The sequence below is a fragment of the Acartia tonsa genome, chromosome 13 (genome assembly GCF_053477335.1).
Source record: "Acartia tonsa isolate MP-2025a chromosome 13, ASM5347733v1, whole genome shotgun sequence".
NCBI lineage: Eukaryota > Metazoa > Arthropoda > Copepoda > Calanoida > Acartiidae > Acartia > Acartia tonsa.
Window position 1 is genome coordinate 37,959,301 of NC_137272.1, and position 21,649 is coordinate 37,980,949.

At 34.1% G+C, this 21,649-nt stretch overlaps 2 protein-coding genes across 3 annotated transcripts; both read right to left on the bottom strand.

The window, feature by feature from the left end:
- Window positions 1–349: 349 nt before the first annotated feature.
- Window positions 350–6,974, bottom strand: LOC145303704 (ubiquitin-conjugating enzyme E2 J2-like). 2 transcript variants are annotated; one of them, XR_013873792.1, is made up of 8 exons: window positions 6,905–6,974; window positions 6,289–6,382; window positions 5,840–5,931; window positions 5,449–5,533; window positions 4,641–4,725; window positions 4,304–4,424; window positions 2,016–2,225; window positions 350–894 (listed from the first exon to the last, which is right to left on the bottom strand). XR_013873792.1 is itself a non-coding variant. In XM_080145311.1 (7 exons), exons 1-7 carry the CDS (start codon window positions 6,959–6,961, stop codon window positions 2,109–2,111), a joined length of 651 nt encoding a protein of 216 aa, XP_080001437.1. In that variant the 5' UTR covers window positions 6,962–6,974; the 3' UTR covers window positions 1,995–2,108. The 2 variants fall into 2 exon arrangements, 1 of the variants encoding a protein (XP_080001437.1); XM_080145311.1 differs by lacking the exon at window positions 350–894 and having other exon boundaries at window positions 1,995–2,225.
- A 903-nt stretch (window positions 6,975–7,877) lies between these two features.
- LOC145335285 (uncharacterized) lies at window positions 7,878–21,527 on the bottom strand. Its single transcript, XM_080181023.1, has 17 exons — window positions 21,186–21,527; window positions 20,573–20,733; window positions 17,276–17,413; window positions 16,507–16,606; window positions 15,810–15,930; window positions 15,405–15,539; window positions 14,705–14,838; window positions 14,096–14,230; window positions 13,641–13,720; window positions 12,810–12,877; window positions 11,618–11,705; window positions 11,162–11,280; window positions 10,507–10,604; window positions 8,964–9,082; window positions 8,670–8,801; window positions 8,125–8,176; window positions 7,878–8,007 (listed from the first exon to the last, which is right to left on the bottom strand). The coding sequence occupies exons 1-17, from the start codon at window positions 21,525–21,527 to the stop codon at window positions 7,939–7,941; spliced, it is 2,091 nt and encodes a 696-aa protein (XP_080037149.1). The 3' UTR covers window positions 7,878–7,938.
- Window positions 21,528–21,649: the final 122 nt, after the last annotated feature.

A 21,649-nucleotide genomic window follows, 5' to 3' on the forward strand; every position in this document is an offset into this window, starting at 1 on the left:
TACCACCACCCTCCCAGGAGAAATAACAATAAAATCGAATTTTTAAAAAATATTTTCGCCGCATAGTGTCGCTAGCATAGTCTCGCTAGAGTAGTCGCGCTGCGTTGAAGCATGAATTAAAGAGCTGATAACATAGACAAATTATTTCTCAAATTAGATATTTAAAATAAAGTAAAAACATTTAAATGCCACTAGAGGCCTCTAGGGGCGTAGCCGCTAGTATGTGTATATAATAATGCAGGTGCATACTAAACACTATTACCTAACCTAAAGAATTTCCTATTGTTAAAAATATTTTTTATATTTTGATTATATATTTAAAATCGTTCATTAAATATTTAATAAAACATTTAAATTTTATAAATATATTTCTGTACAATAATTCAACACAAAACAAACTTATAAAACACAATTTAAATTTAATTATGATCACAGAAAATTTGTTTCTTTCAAAAACAAAATTTTTTGGAACATTCCTAATATAATGCAAGTGAAGCACTTTTATACCCCCCCCCTTGTTTTTACAAGGGCTAGAATAAAATGTAGAATATAGGAGTAGGTAAAATACGCTTTAATAGCATTATACAGGAAAGTGCCAAATCTTACATAATAAACATATTATAGATACTTTAGAATAAATCTCAAAATCAAGTTAAAATATTTTTCTCCAAAATATTGCTGTCGATATTTTAGCTGCTTTTTGATAAAATTACGGATTTCTTGAAAACATTTTTCAGTATGGCTTTGAAATCGAATAATATTGGCTCGTTTAGAACCGTTTCTCAGCTATACTGAAAAATAATGTGTAGCATCTTGATACAGACAATATTCCACAAATATTAAAATAAAAATAATAAAATTAAAACCAGTTTTGTTTGCCCGGGCCATCAGCCCCTCGTGTCAAACAAAACTGATTGAAATCGCTGTCTATAATAAGGGGGGGGGGGGAGTTCTGACACATTTGCCTAAGCCTGGTATATAGGCTTTATCTTTGGACTGAGAGGATAGGTTATAAAAGATAAAATCATTCTTATATGATGAATTTTCCCAAGTTTTAAGATTTTTTGGATAGGCCTCGAGGTTCCGGAGCTCAAGGCGGTCTCTGTACATGTAAAAATGAAAAACAAATTTTTTAAAGAGATAGAGGTCAACTTATAAAACAAAATATGCATCTTTTTGAATGTTATTCACATATTTGAAGAAAAAACATGCATATTTTGTTTCATAAGCTTTCCCTTTGGTGGGTGGGGGGGGGGGGGGGGGAAGGGGGTGGCTCTCTTTGGAACAAAGTTTACGAAATCTTACTGGACTCAACTCACTACTTTATGATATAGGATAGCACCACATATGGTTAGAAGCTAAATGCAGTTAATAAAAATTGGAAAGAAGAGGCAATTATTAAACAAAAACATAGTTAATGATCACTAAAATTATTTACTTATTAATGTTAAAGTTTTGAAGATTTTTACTAACATTTTGGAGGATTGACCGATTTTTTCATTGTAGAATTGCCTTCTTTTTATAACGAAGCATTTCTTTGCTGTTTCATAACTTAATAATTTGCTAAATTTTTTTTTAAAATTAAAGGCGAAACTAAAGGACATAACTAGGTATAACATTGTACACATCTCTCAAACTTCGCTTTTATGAATCTTATCATCCATATAATAGAATAATAAAAATAAAATAAAACTACTTTAACTAAACTAATATATAATTTTTTTTGCTTGTTATTTAATGTAACAAGAACGCTTATATTCAGAATGATAAAAATTTACAGGGAAGGTAGTTATGGGACATTAGACAGTAAAATTTTGGAAACAATAATTTTAATCTACAGAAAGAGTGATTTTGTACATCATGATTAGGGATGTATATCAATTTGTCATCCATTGTCCTATCCCTTCAGATCCCTAGCAAATTTAAATGGATAGAATTACTAATTTTAAAACAATGGATAACAGCCCCCAATCCATTAAAAAACTATACAAACCCCTTTTAGGAGAGGCTCTAACCTTGAATAGCCAATTCCTGAAACGTTAGTAACTTATGGGTGGTCCTCCAAAATGGCTAGAAAATTGACTTTACAAAAATAAATCTTCTTAAAATCATTCCATTTCCAGAGACTGTATGACATAATGAACGATGAGGGCAAAAGCGGCGACGCCGCCGATATTCAGGCAGAAAGAGACCAGCGGCGGTAGGGTTTGCGTAGTTTCGGCGGCCTAAAATAGAAAATTAACAATTTAGCCCATTATTGCAATAAAATGCTAAATATATTGTAGAAATATATTACACTACTTATTTGAACTTTGAATTAAAGTTTTTTGCTTTTTTACGAGGGGGAGAGGGGGGGGGGTTAGATATACCACACTATTCTGGGATCTTGCTGAGTCAAGTATCAACTGTTGGGAATATCAAAGGATGACTCCATGCAAAATTTGAGCCGGATCCGGCCAAAACTGGCCGTGAATTTTATGAAAAACCGTTTTTTTCCGGTTTTTAGGGGGTATCTGTAAATCGATTCAGCTGGAGCAAAACCGGTTAGAGGTACAAAAAATTTTACTTCACATGAAATTTAGCCAATGCAATTGCCTACAAAAATGTACTTCATCATCAACTTGATTGGACAACTCTTTCCCCTCCTAAATGTCCATTAAAACCTCGGAAACGGCAAAAATCGCCAAAAATCACGCCTTTGGCGGCAAATAACGGCTAAACGGTCAGCCGGAGGCGAATGAAACATAAATAAAGAAATGTCTGCCTAAAAAAGTTGTTCATCATCAAAGAGAAGCTTGAAGTCTCTAAAACGACTCCTTCCCCTCCTTTAAGGGGAAAAACTGAAAAAACGTGATTTTCAAAAGTATGCCCACTTCGTGGGTGTGGGGGGCACTGAACCCGTCACCCCAGGGTCACCAAATATAAAGTCTAGGCGGCCCACAATGCTAAATTTTCACCAAGTGAAAGTCTTGTGTCATTATCTCTTATGAGAAAAAAGTTATTAATTAATTAAAATTTCAAATTGTGATTTTTTGATGGATTTCTTTGATGAAATGACAGGCCGGTCAATTTTTAGGCCATTTTTTGCGGTTTTTGGGCCGTCACGCCCAAACGGTTTGAGATAATCTCACAGGACCTTTTGCCCAACCTAAGTCTGGTTATTTGTGAGGTCTAGGAAAAAAAACAGACTTACGCAAAAGATTATAATTATAATCTTTACACAGAAAAATGGCACGAGGTGAGGGTTTGAGGGGGCAAAATGAGCCGACCAGCGATTTTTGACGGCACGCAGCGACGTCGTGCTATATCCAATCCGGGATTTTTTTTTTCTTAGACCTCACAAATAACCAGACTTAGGTTGGGCAAAAGGTCCTGTGAGATTATCTCAAACCGTTTGGGCGTGACGGCCCAAAAACCGCAAAAAATGGCCTAAAAATTGACCGGCCTGTCATTTCATCAAAGAAATCCATCAAAAAATCACAATTTGAAATTTTAATTAATTAATAACTTTTTTCTCATAAGAGATAATGACACAAGACTTTCACTTGGTGAAAATTTAGCATTGTGGGCCGCCTAGACTTTATATTTGGTGACCCTGGGGTGACGGGTTCAGTGCCCCCCACACCCACGAAGTGGGCATACTTTTGAAAATCACGTTTTTTCAGTTTTTCCCCTTAAAGGAGGGGAAGGAGTCGTTTTAGAGACTTCAAGCTTCTCTTTGATGATGAACAACTTTTTTAGGCAGACATTTCTTTATTTATGTTTCATTCGCCTCCGGCTGACCGTTTAGCCGTTATTTGCCGCCAAAGGCGTGATTTTTGGCGATTTTTGCCGTTTCCGAGGTTTTAATGGACATTTAGGATGGGAAAGAGTTGTCCAATCAAGTTGATGATGAAGTACATTTTTGTAGGCAATTGCATTGGCTAAATTTCATGTGAAGTAAAATTTTTTGTACCTCTAACCGGTTTTGCTCCAGCTGAATCGATTTACAGATACCCCCTAAAAACCGGAAAAAAACGGTTTTTCATAAAATTCACGGCCAGTTTTGGCCGGATCCGGCTCAAATTTTGCATGGAGTCATCCTTTGATATTCCCAACAGTTGATACTTGACTCAGCAAGATCCCAGAATAGTGTGGTATATCTAGGGGGGGTCCTCTCCCAAAACGCATTTTTGTCCCCTCATTACAAAGAAGCTATACTTGTTAAAATAAAGATTCTGTCCAAAACAAGCTAAAATATGGTACAGTTAATGTCATGCATCTGACTCACTACAGCAGTAGGCACCATCAGTGCATTCTTTACCTGTATAACGGGGGGTGGCTGAGCTACAGTTTTTCTTCTCTCAATTTCCGCCAGACATTGGGTCTTCAACTCAGGGAATAGGTCACAAAAAATTTTGTCCTTTAGATTGTGCTCAATTGAACTAAAATAAAATTGAAAATTAGAGAGTACAACAAAAAATTAGTTAGGGTACTACTACTACTTGCTTTTTAGTTCTGGAGATCTTAATTGATAAATCAATGAACCAATCAATCAAAAGTTTTTTAATCAACGAATAAGATAATGTAATAATAAAATTCGGTATCAGGGTAATTTTCAGTCCAATGTCCCCTTCCTCCCTCGGATAAAAATAACTTACTTATATGCAAATTTTCTCTTTTCCCTGTCGCCCGACTCGATAGAACCCAGGGTAGGCGTGTTTTCCAACATAAAACTCAATAATCCTGAAAGAAAAATTGTTTGTAACCTTGACATATGTCAAAATGGTAGACAAGACAGATAGACAATTCACGAGTTGAACTGGAATATCAAAATATAGAAAATAGATATCTACGATAGAAAGAATGCCAGTAAGGATGAAAGAAACTTAGGTACCAGAGGTGTCAGGGTGATAGTCCGATATATATAAAGATATAATATAGATATCTAGGATAGAAAGTTTACCTGTAAGGATGGTAGAAACTTGGGCTCCAAGTGTCAGGGTGACAGTCAGATATAGAAAGATAGAAAATAGATATCTAGGATAGAAAGTTTACCTATAAGGATGGTAGAAACTGACCAGGATGGATTCCAAGTGTCAGGATAGATTCCAAGTTTCAGGATGATAGTCAGATATATAAAGATAGAAAATAGATATCTAGGATAGAAAGTTTACCTGTAAGGATGGTAAAAACTGACTAGAGTGGGTTCGAAGATTCAGGATGATGGTCAGATATAAAAAGATAGAAAATAGATATCTAGAATATAAAGTTTACCTGTAAGGATGGTAGAAACTTGGGCTCCAAGTGTCAGGGTGACAGTCAGATATAAAAAGATAGAAAATAGATATCTAGGATAGAAAGTTTACCTGTAAGGATGGTAGAAACTGACCAGGATGGATTCCAAGTGTCAGGATGATTGTCAGATATAGAAAGATAGAAAATAGATATCTAGGATAGAAAGTTTACCTGTAAGGATGGTAGAAACTGACCAGGAGGGATTCCATGTGTCAGGATGATAGTCAGATATGGAAAGGCACAACCTTTTGTTTATCTAAAAACATATCCATTACTCCAGACTATACTTCTTGAGGCAAAATTTTTCTACATTTTTCTACATCGTCTAATTAAATTCAAATATTTCAAAAATATTCAATCAACGAAAAAAAACCATCCTTTTTGAAAGACTGTCTATTAAAACTAAGTTGTTTAAATGGTGATTTCGATGCATGACAATTAATTTAAATTCCAAACAAGTAAAATTCTTTTTAAAAATAGCGCGTGCTTTTACTATAATTATATGTGTTCGTTTGTCTTTTTGTCTGATTTTAATTTTTTGGATATTTTATGTAAACCTTACCTCAAAGCGTCCATTTGGTGTGATCATGTATATTGATGGTGGCTTAAAGGGAAACTCTCTGGGAAATACTAATTTACCATGATATAAACCACCTAAAATTTTAAACCTTTGAAAGGCGATTTAATGAAAATAGCAGCACGTTCGCCACACATTTATGGGTTAAAATCTTAAAAAGGATCTAGCTATAGTATAATTCAAGACATTAAAAATGTTAAATTGTTCTACTATCTTCAATAAATAATTTGCTTTAGAGCTAGATTAAATGGTTGGTTGTCTCAAGGGTGTTTATAAAATTGAGGAAATTAAATCCACTTTAGTTTTGAATAGAAAATAGTTAATCTGTTTTAAGCAGCAGTATTATTCTTTGGTTCCTACAACACCATCTCAGTCAGTGACGCACAGAACCTAATTATAGAGCAGCTTCGCTTCTACAAATATAAGTTTGGTACCTTTATACGGGGAATCATCGGGCCCAGTAACGACGTAGTGCCATTCTAATAGATTTGAGGGCAATGGTTCAGCTACTATGTAGGGTACTGGGTCCTTGTAAAAAAAGTTGTTGTAAGCATAAGACAATTCACGATAAATGTTATTAACAAAATTACCCCCATCTGTCGATTTAAATTTGTTTAAAATGTTATTGCGATTTGATTTTTTCTAAATTTTTACCTTTTAAAACGAAGATTGGGGAGGGGAGAGGAGGTCCTCTCCACCTCAAAAGCCCCTAGAGGCCTATATATGCGTAGACGCTGGTTTTAGATTTAATAACTATTCTCAGGGATTGGCAGCTTCGACTAAGCCTCAAAATTATACCAATTTGGATGCTTTGAAACTTTTAAAAAAAGTTTTTGCCATATTTGGGTCAGGTTTAGACTTCCAGCTGATTTTTAACTTTCAGCTTACCCGGCTGCCGAGCCCTAACTTTTTCCAAAACCAAAATACAAAATGGTGATACATTACCTATTAATATATCTCTTTTCTAATCTGTTCTTACATTATAAGGTCACGAGAACTTTACGAACCATAAGAAATAAGAATGAGTAGCTTCGCTACCAAACTTTATACCTTTTTAATTTTGATATAATCTTGTTTTAGTCTGGAAACTGCTGTGCGATTACTCATTCTTAAAACTTTTTTTCTGAAATATATTTGGCACGTTATTTTGTGATGTAAAAAATCAAATAATTTCTAAGTATGACTAGTTATAATAGCACGCAAAAATAACAAATTGAATACAATATCCTTCAATGTAGAATTACAATCATACAATTTTCAAGTAAATATGGGAATAGCTATTGTCGATACCTCGCAATCCGAATAATAAGGGACATTAAAAGTTTATACAAGTACGTCCAATATTTTTTTGAAGGGGGGATGGGGGTATACAACCCCCCCCCCCCTCTAGTACATCATTGTACAAACATAATTCATAACTAATTCTTTAACTTTTACCTATGTTTGACCCTTTACTGCTTGGTATACGAGATATCTAAATTAGCCCCTCCATTAGGTACAGTAATAAGTTATTAAAATATTAAATCAAAAATGAAATAAAAGACTACGAATAAAATAAAAATTTAACTATAAAAGTGCAAATTTTGTTTTAAAATCTGAGCAAGTAATTTTTTATTGGGTTATCTTAAATATCATAAAAAATTATTTATAGGTATTATATAGGTAATATATATTGCATAAATGTATGAAAATTTGTTAAGAATATAAATTTTGCTTGGAGAAACGATTAATAGTTATTTCTTTCATCGTATTATAAACGGCTTTCCACGGATATAGAATGTACAATTATAAGATTAAAACCAGTTTTTTAGCCCCGGGGTGCCGAAGGCACGGCTAAAAAACTGGTTTTAATCTTATGATTGTACATTTTTATATTCGTAGAAAGTTGGATATAATACGATGCTAGACATAGTTTTTTCATATGGATGAGAACCGGTTCCTATCCACCGGATTCGAATGAATGAATACGAAAAACTAATACTTCGATTGCAAATATAAGGAATTGTTGAATCACACAAAAATCAAATCTAATTATAGATTGAAAATTACAGAAATCAAACTCCTTGAAATCTAATAGATCATGTTTATGGATTAAATGGGGGTGGGGCAGGAGGTGCGGGGGCAGATATTCTGCTGATCTGATACCTTTCAGCCTGTAAAGAATAAAAATATTAACTTTTTAAATTTTTAATTATCAAATTGAGTGCAACAAATAAACGAATACCTAGCTGATTTTTTAGTAGGTATCCAACAAACAAAATAGTTTTTACCTGGAGGCCTAGTGTGACAACGGTCAGGTTTGGCATCGACGTTTCCAGAATCCTGAAAATGTCAATATGTTTAATTTTAATACATTGTTAAATCATTTTCTTAATTCACTTGTCCAAATTATAATCCATTTTCAAAATAGATTCTTAATGGCCCCTTTAGTGTTATATTTATTATAGTAAAGTTTTTTCCTTCTGGAACAAACAAATCAAAATTCAATAAAAGTATCCAAAGTTTTTAAACCAACAATGACATTGTTATAAAACTTTGGGTACAGGTACCACTGTACTTCTCCACCCCCCCCCCTCATCACAAACTAAATGGAAAAGGATCAGTAAAATGTAGATGATATGTCGGTAACTAATTACAATATAAAGCAGTAAGTTATTTTGTCTGAACCTATAGATCTCTAAAAATACTGGACGGTCCGACATGGTTGTACTTTTAATGGTAGCTTTATAAATGTCTTGGGGTAGTTTTCTGACTTCCCACATCTTCCCCTAGAGGCTAGAGATGAAGCAACTGGTAATAATATAACTGCACGAACCTGGCGGTCTCCATGCTAATATTCTGACAATTAGACAGTACCAGAGTTTCTAGCTGGGGCGCAATCTGACAAATGGCGCGCACTCCAGCGTTAGATAGGTTTTTGCATGATGATACATTCAGATGCACCAACCTAAACATACACATTAGAATTACTTGTAAAGTTGAAGGAATATGTAAATTTAACGTAAATTAAACGCCCTTAATTAAAAAAAATGTATTTTTGTTTACTTAAAAGTTAGAGGAAAAATGATTTTTCTACCATGTGCAATATCCCTGTAAATGAATTGAATACCTTGGAAGACATGACAAACATGAGATCAGACTTGTATCCGACACAGAAGTAAACCCGATCCGCAGTTCCTCTAGCCGCGGATGACGAATCGCAAAATCGTACAGCGCTGAATCCTCAATCTATAAAATACAAAGTCATAATAAATGTATTTATATCATGGTTGTTTGGTTTGCTTACCTGTGACCGATTGTCTTTTTTTTATTTCTGTAAACCGTGTTTATCTGTCTGTCTGCATATTTGTCTGTTACTTCCATCCGTTTGTATTTTTACTCTTTTATGTTAAGACATAAAATGAAATTTTGGATCTACTGCAGTTCACGGTAAAATATTGCTGGTAACGAATATTGCCAAAAATCTATAAATTTTAAAGGCTGCTAGCTGCCAAACGGCTGAACGTACATATCATGCCCGCACACTGTTTTAAGTGGCATAAGAAGGCCTACAAATAATCTGGAAGCTTTCCCTGTGCATCATTGAATCTTGGCTATTCCAGATTATCTGCAGGCCTTTTTACACCGCTTTAAATGGTGTGCGGGTATGATCTGTACGTTCAGCCGTTTGGCAGCTAGCAGCAGCAATATTCGTTACCAGCAATATTTTACCGTGAACTGCAGTAGATCCGAAACTTTTTCTTCTTCTATTTATGGTATACTCTGGGAGGAATAGGGCATTGGACTGTAAATTACACTGGCACTAAAAGCTTTATAACCATGATATCATATTAGTTGGCTTACAACTTTGTACACTTTTAATGAATTTTGATTGGTTGGTTCCAATCTAGTAATAGCCAAACTTTAAACCAAATCATATTAATCTCCGAAAGAGTAACTTTAATTATCTTCATTGGTGATACATAATCAATTTATTGCTTATTGTCTTATCTTTTACGCCCCCTAGAGGCCTCCAGTGGCACTTAAAATGTTTTTGTTTGTTAAAGTCTCTACGATAATCCTATTATATAAAGTAGTTAGCGTTTTTTGTCTGTCCCGAAGGATCTCGCTAACCGCTAAACCGATATTGTTCTCCTTTACATTGAAGCTTCTTATAGGTCCTGAAAAGGTTTTAAACTATTTTTGGGGAGGGTGTCAACACCCCCCTTTCCCCAAAATATATTTTTTTCACTCTTTTGAAACTCAAATTTAAAATGGGATGAGGTCGACTTTTCCCCCTCCAACCTTAAGTGCACCTAGAGGCTTCTAGGGGGCGTAGCCGCTAGTTCTTTATATTACAATATCTCTTTATGTTACTTTGAAGTCTCCCAAATATTATAATTTTTTTTTCGATTTTTTTGTCATTTCTCTTGGAAGGGTGGTGGTACCCTCACCCAAAATAGTTATAAACCTTCCAGGGACCCATGAGAATCTACCCTGTTAAGGAGAACCCGATCGGTTCAGCGGTTAGCGAGATCCTTCGGTAGACACGCAGACACTAAAACATCCTGTTACTTTAGTATAAGGATTATGTCATTTCATATCTACGTTTCATCGATCATCTAATCTATCTGTCTTTTAGATTGTATGTGTTTATCTATCCATCTATTTACCTCTGCACTATTTTCAATATTAAGCTTCCTCAGGTCAGGTGAGGAAATTCCAAGTTTCAGAGAAAGTCCAGAAATACAGGTCTGGCTCAAATCAAGCTCTAAACAAAACTATGTCAATAAACTCTAAACAAAAAGAAATTTTCATTAAAACTTTAATTTTTTGCCGATAGTATTTGCTAATAGGAGGTATTTTACTCCTGGAGGCACGAAGGCATATTATGAAAAAAGCTTATTGTTATAATTGATTTAAAATTTTTCATAAAATGTATATTAGTTATGACATATTTGTTGGATGAATTTTGAAAAAAAATTATTTTGCATATTGACCAATGTATATTTTCCCCCAATCTTTTTTTTACGATAGATATATTCTATCCATTTAATAGTTATTTATCGCATCGTATTATAAACAGCTTTCCACGGATATAAAAACGTACAATTATAAGATTAAAATTAGTTTTTTTTAGCCCCGAGATGCCTAAGACACAAGCTAAAAAACTGGTTTCAATCTTATGATTGAACATTTTTATAATATTAGAAAACTGTATATAATACGAAGCTATACATAATTAAGAACCGGTTCTTATCCACTGGATATTAATCGGTTTCAAATTAATACGAGAAAAGGGTTCTATAATTCCAACATAAAAGTTACCTTTAAGTTTAGTAAGAAGGTGAAGTCCAGCCTCAAGCCTCATAGGTTCATTAATAGCAACCAATACTTCTTTAGAGGTTTCCTGCTGAATTTTTGTCAAGTGTAACTCACGCTCAGATCTTAAAATAAAAGTATACAAATGTTTTTGTTTTTGGTATGCATAGAAGAAAAAAATATTGTCCGTTTATTTAAGTAAAATGCAATGAGAAGTAGAAAAATGACTCCCATTTGTCGAAATCATTTTAAAAATCACTAAAAGTTGGCTTTTAAAAGTTTGGCGAGAAGTGGCAAAACAAAATGATATCGAATGGATATCAAACGTTATGCTGATGTCAAAGATGCATAAAGTAAATATACCAAAAAAACTCAACTAAAACCTGTAGTGTAGCTGCGCTAGTAATACTATGACAACTTTACATACCTGGATCCCAGGAATATTTTGACAACTTTACATACCTGGATCCCAGGAATATTTTATTATTTCTATTTAACCATTCCTTCATCTGAATCAGAGAATTAACAGAGTTCTCATTTCCTGCTAGACCTGAAGAAACAATAAACAATATAAAAGTAACAAGATGTGTATTTGTTTGTTTGTGACGAAGGATCTGGCTAAAGGCTAAACCGATACTGTTCTCCTTTACAATGTTTCTTCTCATGGGTCCTTGAAAGGTTTACAACTATTTTGGGGAAGGTTACCCTCCCTCCCCTAAGAATTTTTTTTTCTTATAAAAATAAAATTGAAAATTGGGTAGGGACTACTTCCCCCTCCCACCTCAAGAGCTCATAGAGGCTTCTAGGGGAAACGTTGTTAAACTAATATTGGTATAAATTATATCTTATTGTGTTAGTCCTAATTATAGTTGCACCCCATTGTCCCACATTTTTCTGTTATATAGCAGCTATGCCCCAGCCCCTGGAGGCATGTGTAGTAAGATATATAAGTTTTCCGGAATTTTAATGTTAGGGGGAGATTTGAAATCTGCATCAAATTTTAAGGATTTTTTTTATAAAATTCGTTTTTTGTATAATTCTTTATCTAAAAGCGGAAATGCATTTTAAGTTAATTAATTTTGACCAATAGGATAGGTGGATTTTAAACTACCTGCGCTCTAATTGGCTGAATGATGTACGCCATCCAATCAGAGCGCATATTTTTTAAATCCACCAATCACAGATGCCAAAATTAATTAACTTAAATTGCATTTCCGCTTTTAGATAAAGAATTATAGAAAAACCGAATTTTATAAAAAAAAAAATCCTCAAAATTTGATGCAGATTTCAAATCTCCCCCTAACTTTAAAATTCCGGAAAACTTATATATCTTAATGTATGGGGACTAGGGTTGGCTAATAAAATGACGGATTCCGGATTCGGAATTCCAAAATTGTCCAAAAATTTGACATATTCCGGATTTCGGATTTCCAACCCTAGTAGGGACATTACGGTTAGAAAAGAGGGAATAACTATCAATTTTAGTTAAGGCGATTTCTCTTAGAAGGTAGAGTTGCTTTACCCAAAACAAATTGCTAAAATCTTCCAGTGACCTATAATAAGATATAAATGATTTCATTGAGGATAAAATTAAAGACTTAGAGATGAAATTAAAAGAATTATAGAGTAGCTATGCAACTTATCACGTACTTACCCAGTACACCTGCATCCGATATTGATAAGTTGTTGTGGAGACATAGATAAGTTAGATTGGGCATACGTCTGATACATAATTTAGTATTTAACAACTGAATATTTAAATATTTAATCATTAATGAATAAACCCAACTAGCCCCAGCCCTCAGTGATCTAAAGGGATAAGACAATGGCCAATAAATTATGCACAATATAAGAAACTTTATTATAACACTTTGTGGACAAGTGTAATAAATAGCTCAATGTCACCTCTCTCTACCTTACCCTAACTTTCATTCATACCCCCAATCAGCAGATTTACCGCCACACAAAATTTTGGAATTTATTTGGAATTTATTGTGAGAGACCATGTTATTTAAAAATATTCTAACCTCTCAACTAATCTCATAGGTGACACTTCTTTTTATTTCGCCGGGCCACCGCTGTTTTTGACGAAATATAGGGGCTAGTTGGAAATACCCATGACTATGACCCCAACCCATCTATTTTAAATCTAGAGGGGTTAGTAGAGCTGTTATTATCTTCGCTAATCATTAATAATGTCATGTTTTTAGGTGAACCTGAACATCATCAAAGATTACAAAGTTGACTGTACAAAGATAAAGCAGCTGTTCATCTACTTCATACATGATAGTCATATAAAAAGTCAAAGTACAAAGATAATCTACATAATAAAGGACGTCATAATGTCATTCTATTTGTCTATGTCAAATGCTTCATTGGGTGTATCATGGAGATCTTAATTCAAATCATGCTTTCAGAAATCAAGCTTTTTATAATGACAAGGTAAGTGAGTTTTGTTATAATCTAATGTTTAAAAATACTATTCCTAGAAATGGCTTGAACAACATTATTATCCACAGTCTCGCCTCCACAGCTCAAGTCCAAATAGCTTAACTTTGAAAAATCCTAAATCAAAATAAATCTACTTTTACCTTAGGTATTCTTTAACCATTTTTAAAATTGAACTGGTTTGTTGTGTGTTTCTCATATGCATACTGTTCATTAAATAGACAAAACAGTTATATATGACTTTTCTAGATTCTGTAAACTGTTAGGCAATGAGATCTAAGGGTTGGGGAGGTAAACAGATGATTCAAATGAAAATTCTCTAGGCTTTCCTACTTTTTTTTGGTGGGGGGGGGGGGGGGGATATTAGTACCCAAAACCCTTTCAAATTTCCTTTAAACATTGCGTGCAATAGTTCAAGTTTTTAATTATCAGGTAAATTTTAGGTATTTCGCAAAAACGTCGTTCTTTATTATTTCTGTATTTATTTCCTACCTTGCTATTAATCAAGGTAGCCAAACTACTTGAAGAAGCGCCCAAGGATTTAAAGTTAAGGTGGATTAATTGTGAGGTGTCCAGATCTTCCAAGCATTTCATTATCTCAGTTCCAGGTACATCAAGATTGTTTAACTAAAACAAAAGCATGATTATGTCTAAGTTGAAAGTGAAGAATTTAAGATTTCTATTTAAAATGTTAAGGTGCTAAGGGAACAATGAACTGTACGTACAAACGAGAGAAATTGATGTTAAGGAGTGATGTAAATGAAAAAAAAATTATAAAAATGTACCTAGAGAGTTTAGATTATAAATCATCAAAAGCTTTGACACAAAATGTATACTATGTAGTGTATGAGTAGTATTCTATGAAAAGTGTATGTTTAACAAAGTTGGTGTAAATTGTAATAATGTAAACAGTTTGATTTTTACAGCATTTGATGATGATTTGCCATGCTATTTTATTTTTAGCACTTAGAACTCAACAAAACATTTAATTATATTCGACAACAAACCTTTATTTTTGAGTTGATTTTAAACAAACATAAACCAAGTAATATTTTTGTTACAGATCAAGCAAGTTATTACCGATTGAATAAAAAAACTAACCTCTAAGCGTTTTAAATTTTTGATGAGGGCTAAAGATTTGAATGAGGCAATTGACAGAAGGTTCAGCTTGAGTTCCTGTAGCTTGCCTGTACCAGACATTGCCAGGAACAGACCATACACACTTTCAGGAAGACCTGGTATTATTTAAATATAATTTTTTTCTTCTTTATTTCGAATAATATTTTCATATGAAAAAAATTTCGTAAAAATAAATTTTAAGTAGTAACCACGTGATATACTATTTTGTAATTTATACAGTGATTACAAAAATGACTTTACTAACCCTCTAATTGCAATAATTCTAGTAGCGGGGGTGCTGCCACTTCTACCACTAGCAAACATGCAATCACTGTGTTTTTGACAAAAAGTGGGGGTGATTTTGGCAATTTCGTTTTTAGCTGTAGTTTTTGCAATTTTTTTAAACTGTCAAAATTACGCCTTTATGCGATGTCATAAACACAATTTTATTGACAATTTTATTTTCACACCTATGAAATTCAATGATGCCGTCAAATTCACAGTTTTCATGACAAAAATTATATCAAATAATATTAGGTATAGTAGCGGTACACAAATTTTCTGATGAGAGATGTGAGTCAGTCAGTCAGTGAAAGAAACTGAAACTTACTAAAACTTTATTGTTAGGTACTCAATGTTAGTAAGAACAAATAATGTATAGCAGTATGAAATAATTCTAAACCTGTGAATACGCGTCTGCACATGCTAAGATCAATGGAAGACAGGTTGGGACAGGTGCTCAGCAACGCCAGGAGTCCTGCAAGGGTAACTGAACCACAGCCAGCAAAATTCACACGGGACAGGTTCAACCCAGGCACTAAGGCAAAAATGGGAAGTTTTTTGAATATTATTTTTTGACAATTGCAGATTTACTCTGTAGAACTTGACCAGGGGATTTACATTACAAATATTGAGTTTGCAAAAGTCAGAAAACGGTCAGATAGAGTGTCTGGTGCTGTAGTCATAAAAAGAACCTGAATACATACAAACCACAGGTAATTGGTAATTTTATCAGAGACTGTCGGACGACTAGTATTATCCTAATTAAAATGTATCTGCGCTGCGAATAAAAAAAGTGACACCTTACCTGCAGCTAAAAGCTCCAGATCAACACCTGTGTTGAAAGAAACGTCCAGGTCTGTAAGGGTGGCCGCCAGGTTGGTCACAACCTTCACAACAGTCCTCCAGGTCAGCACAGAGGGGCTTGCCTTAAAATTCATTTTTTACAAGAAAGCCGAAGATTGAAGACCGTGACAATTGGTCTTCAACTCTCTCTTTCCCTAATATTTACAACTATATTTAAAAACATGAAGAACGGTTTTGATAAACGCAAAAAATGTCTCATTTATGATAGAAAAATTACTATTAAAAAACATAATTGTAAGCATAATTAACAATAATACTGTGCAACATATACCTAATATTTCATTTAGCAACAAATAATAAACAATGAATTAGGCACCACTAAAATAAAAGTTGTGAAAATAAAATGCATGTTTAAGTTTCATGCATCACAAGAGTAAGATTTTCAGGCCATGATATCTTAACTTCTTTGTGGTAGACATCTAAATTCTTACGAACATATGCTATATAAAACCTTATATTAATGTAACAGGATGTCTGTATGTTTGTTTGTCTGTAAAGAAGAATCTCGCTAACCTCTAAACCGATTTGGTTCTGCTTTACAGAGTACCTTCTCATAAGTCGTGGGGAGGTTTATAACTATTTTAGGGGAGGGATAACACATCACTCCCAAGAAAAATCGCCCCTAAAAAAAATTCTACCTGTATGTCTTGGCTTTCTGGATAAAACTTCCTGTACACCCCGGCATCATTCATAACATTGCAGCCTGCCAGCTGTAGACCCACCAAGTTTGGGGTTGTCCTTACATTTTCATAAAATGTAATTTTATATTAGCACCATGAAGAACTTCAACTCCTTTTAAATTGATACCACAAAAATGAAAGTTAGGGTCAAAAGAGTTCACAAAGTTTTGTAAATTGAATAAACGCTCATTGAAAAACCATTATTTAATTTTTTGTAGTGCAGCTACTCTTTAACTATGGTTTAACAGTCTACCATTCACGAAAAGATTATGTAACATAATTTTCTCAAAATGCTATTTAATCAGGTATCCTTAGGGAAAAGACAATTGATGACCCACACCTTAAAAATAAATAACCCCTTGTGTGACTAGATTAAACCAATTGCAAGGGTGTATATTCTGCAAAATTAGCCCTGCTAAAGGGGGGGGGGGGGTAAAAAGAAATAAAAAATATGTGGTTGGGGAAAAAATGTAAAAATTAAGAGAAATAAAAACATTTGGTGAAAAAAACTGAAAAATGTGTGGTAGAGAGGATAAAATGAATAAAATATAGAAATCTTTAAATATTTTTCCATTTTTTCAAGGAGGGGGTCCTTGGTAAAAAAATAAGGGGGGGGGGAAATAAAAAAAAATGAGCAAGGGAAAAAAATAAATCTTGTTCAGAAAATACACCCCTGACCTATTGGTGACATTGTTTGGAAACTCTTAGTTATAATTTACATTTATGCCTTGTAATATTAAGTAGAAGGATATCACACAAATATTTGTTATTGTTTAGATTCAGATATTGAAGATTACACAGGTTCTCTTCTATTCTCTGGCGTTCACTTTCATTTGAGAACAAGTTTCCAGATATAAATAGATCTCTATATTCAAGGATAAATATTCAGTTATGTTGGATTTTGTCAATTTAAAGATATTATTTTATAAATTAAATTTTTTTTTTGTTTTTACCTAACCAAAAGATAGCCTATAGAAGACGGGATCTAATTTTGGTGTATCCATGAAAAAAAAAATATTGCTAATATACTGTAGTTCAGAATTTTACGGTCAAACGAACTTCAGAAAACAAACACTTTGATTGCATGACCTTTGTGCATGGTAATGAGTTGCGCCTGTTTTGGACCGAGACATTCCCCTTACTCTAACTAATTATTTATTATGTAAAGCACCTGACATATTAGCTTCCACAAGAATTCCGGGTCAGCTTTAAATGTAACGTATAATACAATCAGCTGTGCGTGAAGCTTGCTAATCTAAGATTGGCCAAAAGATTCTCACCTCCAATCTCCGTGTGCATCTAAATCCTAACTCAGGGGTGTATATTCTGCATGGGATCCCCAGCTCAGGGGGGGGGGGGGGGGAAATAAAAAATAAGTGGTTGGAGGGAAAAAAAATGTAAAAATTAAGAAAACTGAAAACATTTTTTCCATTTCGCCCCCCTCCTTGGTTAAAAAAAACTAAAAAAATGTGTGGCAGGAGGGATAAAATATAGAGTTCTTTAAATATTTTTCTATTTCCCCCCCTACTTTTTAAGAAAAATCTAGGGGGGAAAAAAATAAAAAAATTGTAGCAGGGGAAAAAAATAAATCTTGTGCAGAATATACACTAGGGTGGGTCGATTTTGGAATTTCACATTAGTAGACATTGGCAAGGGTTACTGGGCCAATATAAAACACTGTAAAACTCGAAAGAGGTTTTTTAATCCAAAAACAACGGGCGCGCGGGGTGAAAATGTGCCCGCCCTCTTATAAAACCAAAAATTGAAATTCCTTCAAACACAGGCATGTTGCATATCAAAATGACCGCATTGAAATGCTGATTACAGATCTGAAAACCGTTTTGAAAAATATTGATTCAGTCTGAAATTATTTTCAAATAACCTACTAAAATGAACAATTTTGACTAAATCAGCTGTTTTTAGGTACTTAATGAGATCTTATTCGAACAAGGAGCAATATTTTTGAAAACGAATTTCAGATTCGTAATCAGCATTTCAATGCGGTCATTTTGATATGCAACATGGCTGTGTTTGAAGGAATTTAAATTTTTGGTTTTATAAGGGGGTGGGTACTATTTATACCCCCGCGCGCCGGCAGCCATAAGAGCCAAGTCACTTTTGAAACTTGAATGGGGATTATGGTTTCCCAGCCAGACATCATAGGCCGTGCATTTGCAAGCTCCTCAGCAGCAGGATTTGATGTTGTTTGGAGACCAGCTTGTCTCCTTGTGTGTGTAGTGTAGATCGTCTGTGTTTCTGTAACATGAGTTTTTTTTCTGGAATAGGGTTGTCAGCCCTATGTCTAACCCCCAACCTGGAGGACCAGGGACTACTCTCAGTCAGGATCTTCATCATAAACCTCTCCAGCACGGTAGAACCCCCTGGCACAGCTTCATGTTTCATTAGACCACGGTCCGGGTGCGCTGCGTGGAAGCGGTAGTCCTCGTCACCTTTTGAAACTTGAATGGGGATTATCATACATATATATATGTGTGCTGGCTAAGCCACAAACCTAAATGTTTCAATGTTAAGGAAAGAAAACGAGCACCCCTCCTGGTCAACTATTCATCTGTACCTGTAATCCTGCCTGTACCATGAAGATTTAAAAATTATTTAATATATTTTCTTTCTTTCTGTTTAAATTACAAAAAATATTAAGCAAAATTTTAAAACTCATCAAACCATTTCAGAAAGATAATTCAATTTTTAACTCCGAGTAGCCACCTCATGTTCCATAGCTGGCTCAAGACCAAGGAGGAAAATGAAAAGTAAGCTTTCTTATAAAAAATTGTAATACAAAATTTCCTTAATTTTTAATTCAATTGAACAATTATCAAATTTTGTTATTAATTTAAAATGTGACTGCCATATGAAAGATTGTGCAGCTGCATTAAATTAATCTATCTTATTGCAAGAAGTGCTTGGTTGCATAAGAATCAAGGTAACTACCTATAGTACCTACCTAAAAGAACATTTATAAACTTTTTAATAATTTGTTACTGTGTCCTTAAAAAGAAATCAATATTTAGACTACAAGCTGTGTACCTGAAAAGCTGGTCAAATAATTGTTAACTGTGTACCTATTAGGTAATAATCAAATAAAAATGTATTTTTTATCATTAATTTTATATCATTAAAATCTTAGCCTAAACATATTACCTATTCAATTTAGAAGTATGTTGGGCTGTACCTGATATTTTATGTTGGCATAGCTGCCTTCTTATCCTTCTCTGGTAAATATTTATTAAAGAAAAATTCAAATTCAAATACCCAGAGATAGTTAAATTTTAATAAAAAAAAAAGAAAAAAAAATATTTAATTTTTGTAAAATTCTTTTTTTTATAACTGCATGCTCTTTTCCTTTTTAGTCATTACGAGCGCAGTGTGTTTGAGTAAAATTACCAACCCAGGCAACTTAATATACCCCCAGAGGTAAATTTATTATTGTATATGTATTTTATGTTTTAAGCTCCAAGTTTATTCCATAGTGTAATACTTTACAAATTTATTTTATCATCTATTCTTTTAAAATTTTATATTTTAATTTTTATATTATCCTTTTACAAAACATAAATTCTTTTTTTAGTTTTGTGAAAGCATAGCTGAGATGTTCTTCTTCTATTTCAAAGTTAAAATGCTGTCCACAGACAATGTTAACCATGCCTGTTCCTTGTCCACCGGAGCTGCCTGCTGAAGCAGGGCGGATGCAACCCTCCTACAAATTCCCAGGTTGCACAATATGACTTCCACAACTTATGATAACAGTAAAATCTAAAAAAAGGGTGAAATGGGCCCACCCTAATATACACCCCTGTCCTAACTTCAGAGAATCAGGGCTATATACATTCATCAGCAGTAGGAACAAGTTTCAACGTCTTTAGTTATGGCGCTGTGTTGGGCCGATATTCGATATCAACTTTACCGACATAAAGCGGATGCGTCCCATGTTTTGCCACAGTTGCAGCTTTCATTACCAAAAAAATTTATTGAAACAAAAAAAAACACTCTTAAACTTTATCCTTGCCTACAGTCTTCCAAGGTCAAAGATTCCAAGTTGCAGGTCAGCGTCAGGATACTACAAAGCTCTCGTTCCGTCAGCTCACAAGATACCAGCTCCAGACTTTTTATACCTGGCCCCATGTCCTGCCAGAAATGTGTGTTAAGGCACATGGTACACTTGGTCAGCCTGAGATTGTGGGAAAATCACGTTGCAAAAATTGTCATTCTTATGAATATGTAAAAATATAGTCTGTCTGTCTGTATTAAGATATCACACAAGCCGTTACATCGATAGAATAGGATTCTTATAGATCCCAAGGAATAACTTTTGTGGGGCGGATCCCATCCCATTGAACGTGGTGATCTTAAGGGAAAGGACAATGGATGATAAATTTATGTACCACCCCAATTACGATTAACAAAATTACCCTACTGAAATGAAAAGGTTTGGACACTCAATGGTTCGCACAACCTAATTAAATTAAATTGTTAAATAAGTTTTTAAAACAATAAATGAGAGACTGTGTTTACATGGTAAACATTGAACAACAATATAATTTACAGCCCAATGTCAACTCCCTACCTGGATAACTGACTTTAATCTTTAGCAAGTGCGTCATGAACATGATTGACCCATTCCTAAAATGTTTAAAATCTGTGTTCTCGTAGGTTTGTGATAACAGCTGTCGCAGCTTTTCTTGTGACAGCATGCTCAGATGTACAACTGTTTCATTATAAAAATTGCTGGTGGCCATGGCCTGGCTCCAATGCGGACTCACAAACCGACAAATTCGTTGGTCCGAGTTGTCCAGATAATTTAATATCTGCGACAATATTTCTTGGGGGAGAGAATTGATGTCTCTAGATGCGGCCATCGTGTGGCAGTTTTGTAGTTCTTTGGTGTGTTGCTTGTTGAAAAATTGAATCTGCAACTCTCGCACCAGCTGAGCAATACGTTCTTCCTGCAGGAATGAAAACATTTTTGTTGATTCTCTATTTAATTTTTTGAAATGTACGCATTTTTGCAAACCCTTTAAATTAGTCATGATCCAAAAATCTTCCAAAATAGGTACTTTGGAAAAACCGGTTTTTAAGGCAGAAT

What these genes read in the sequence shown, in the direction of transcription:
- LOC145335285 (XM_080181023.1), bottom strand. Translation starts at nt 21,527, where the DNA reads ATGTTTTCATTCCTGCAGGAAGAACGTATTGCTCAGCTGGTGCGAGAG. An exon ending in CTTCTACTTAATATTACAAG is followed by an intron (nt 16,607 to 17,275) that starts GCATAAATGTAA and finishes TGAAAATGTAAG; the next exon opens with GACAACCCCAAACTTGGTGG. An exon ending in ATCGGATGCAGGTGTACTGG is followed by an intron (nt 11,706 to 12,809) that starts GTAAGTACGTGA and finishes TTGTTTCTTCAG; the next exon opens with GTCTAGCAGGAAATGAGAAC.
- LOC145303704 (XM_080145311.1), bottom strand. Translation starts at nt 6,961, where the DNA reads ATGAGTAATCGCACAGCAGTTTCCAGACTAAAACAAGATTATATCAAA. An exon ending in ATTATATCAAAATTAAAAAG is followed by an intron (nt 6,383 to 6,904) that starts GTATAAAGTTTG and finishes TTTTTTTACAAG; the next exon opens with GACCCAGTACCCTACATAGT. An exon ending in CACCAAATGGACGCTTTGAG is followed by an intron (nt 5,534 to 5,839) that starts GTAAGGTTTACA and finishes ATATGTTTTTAG; the next exon opens with ATAAACAAAAGGTTGTGCCT.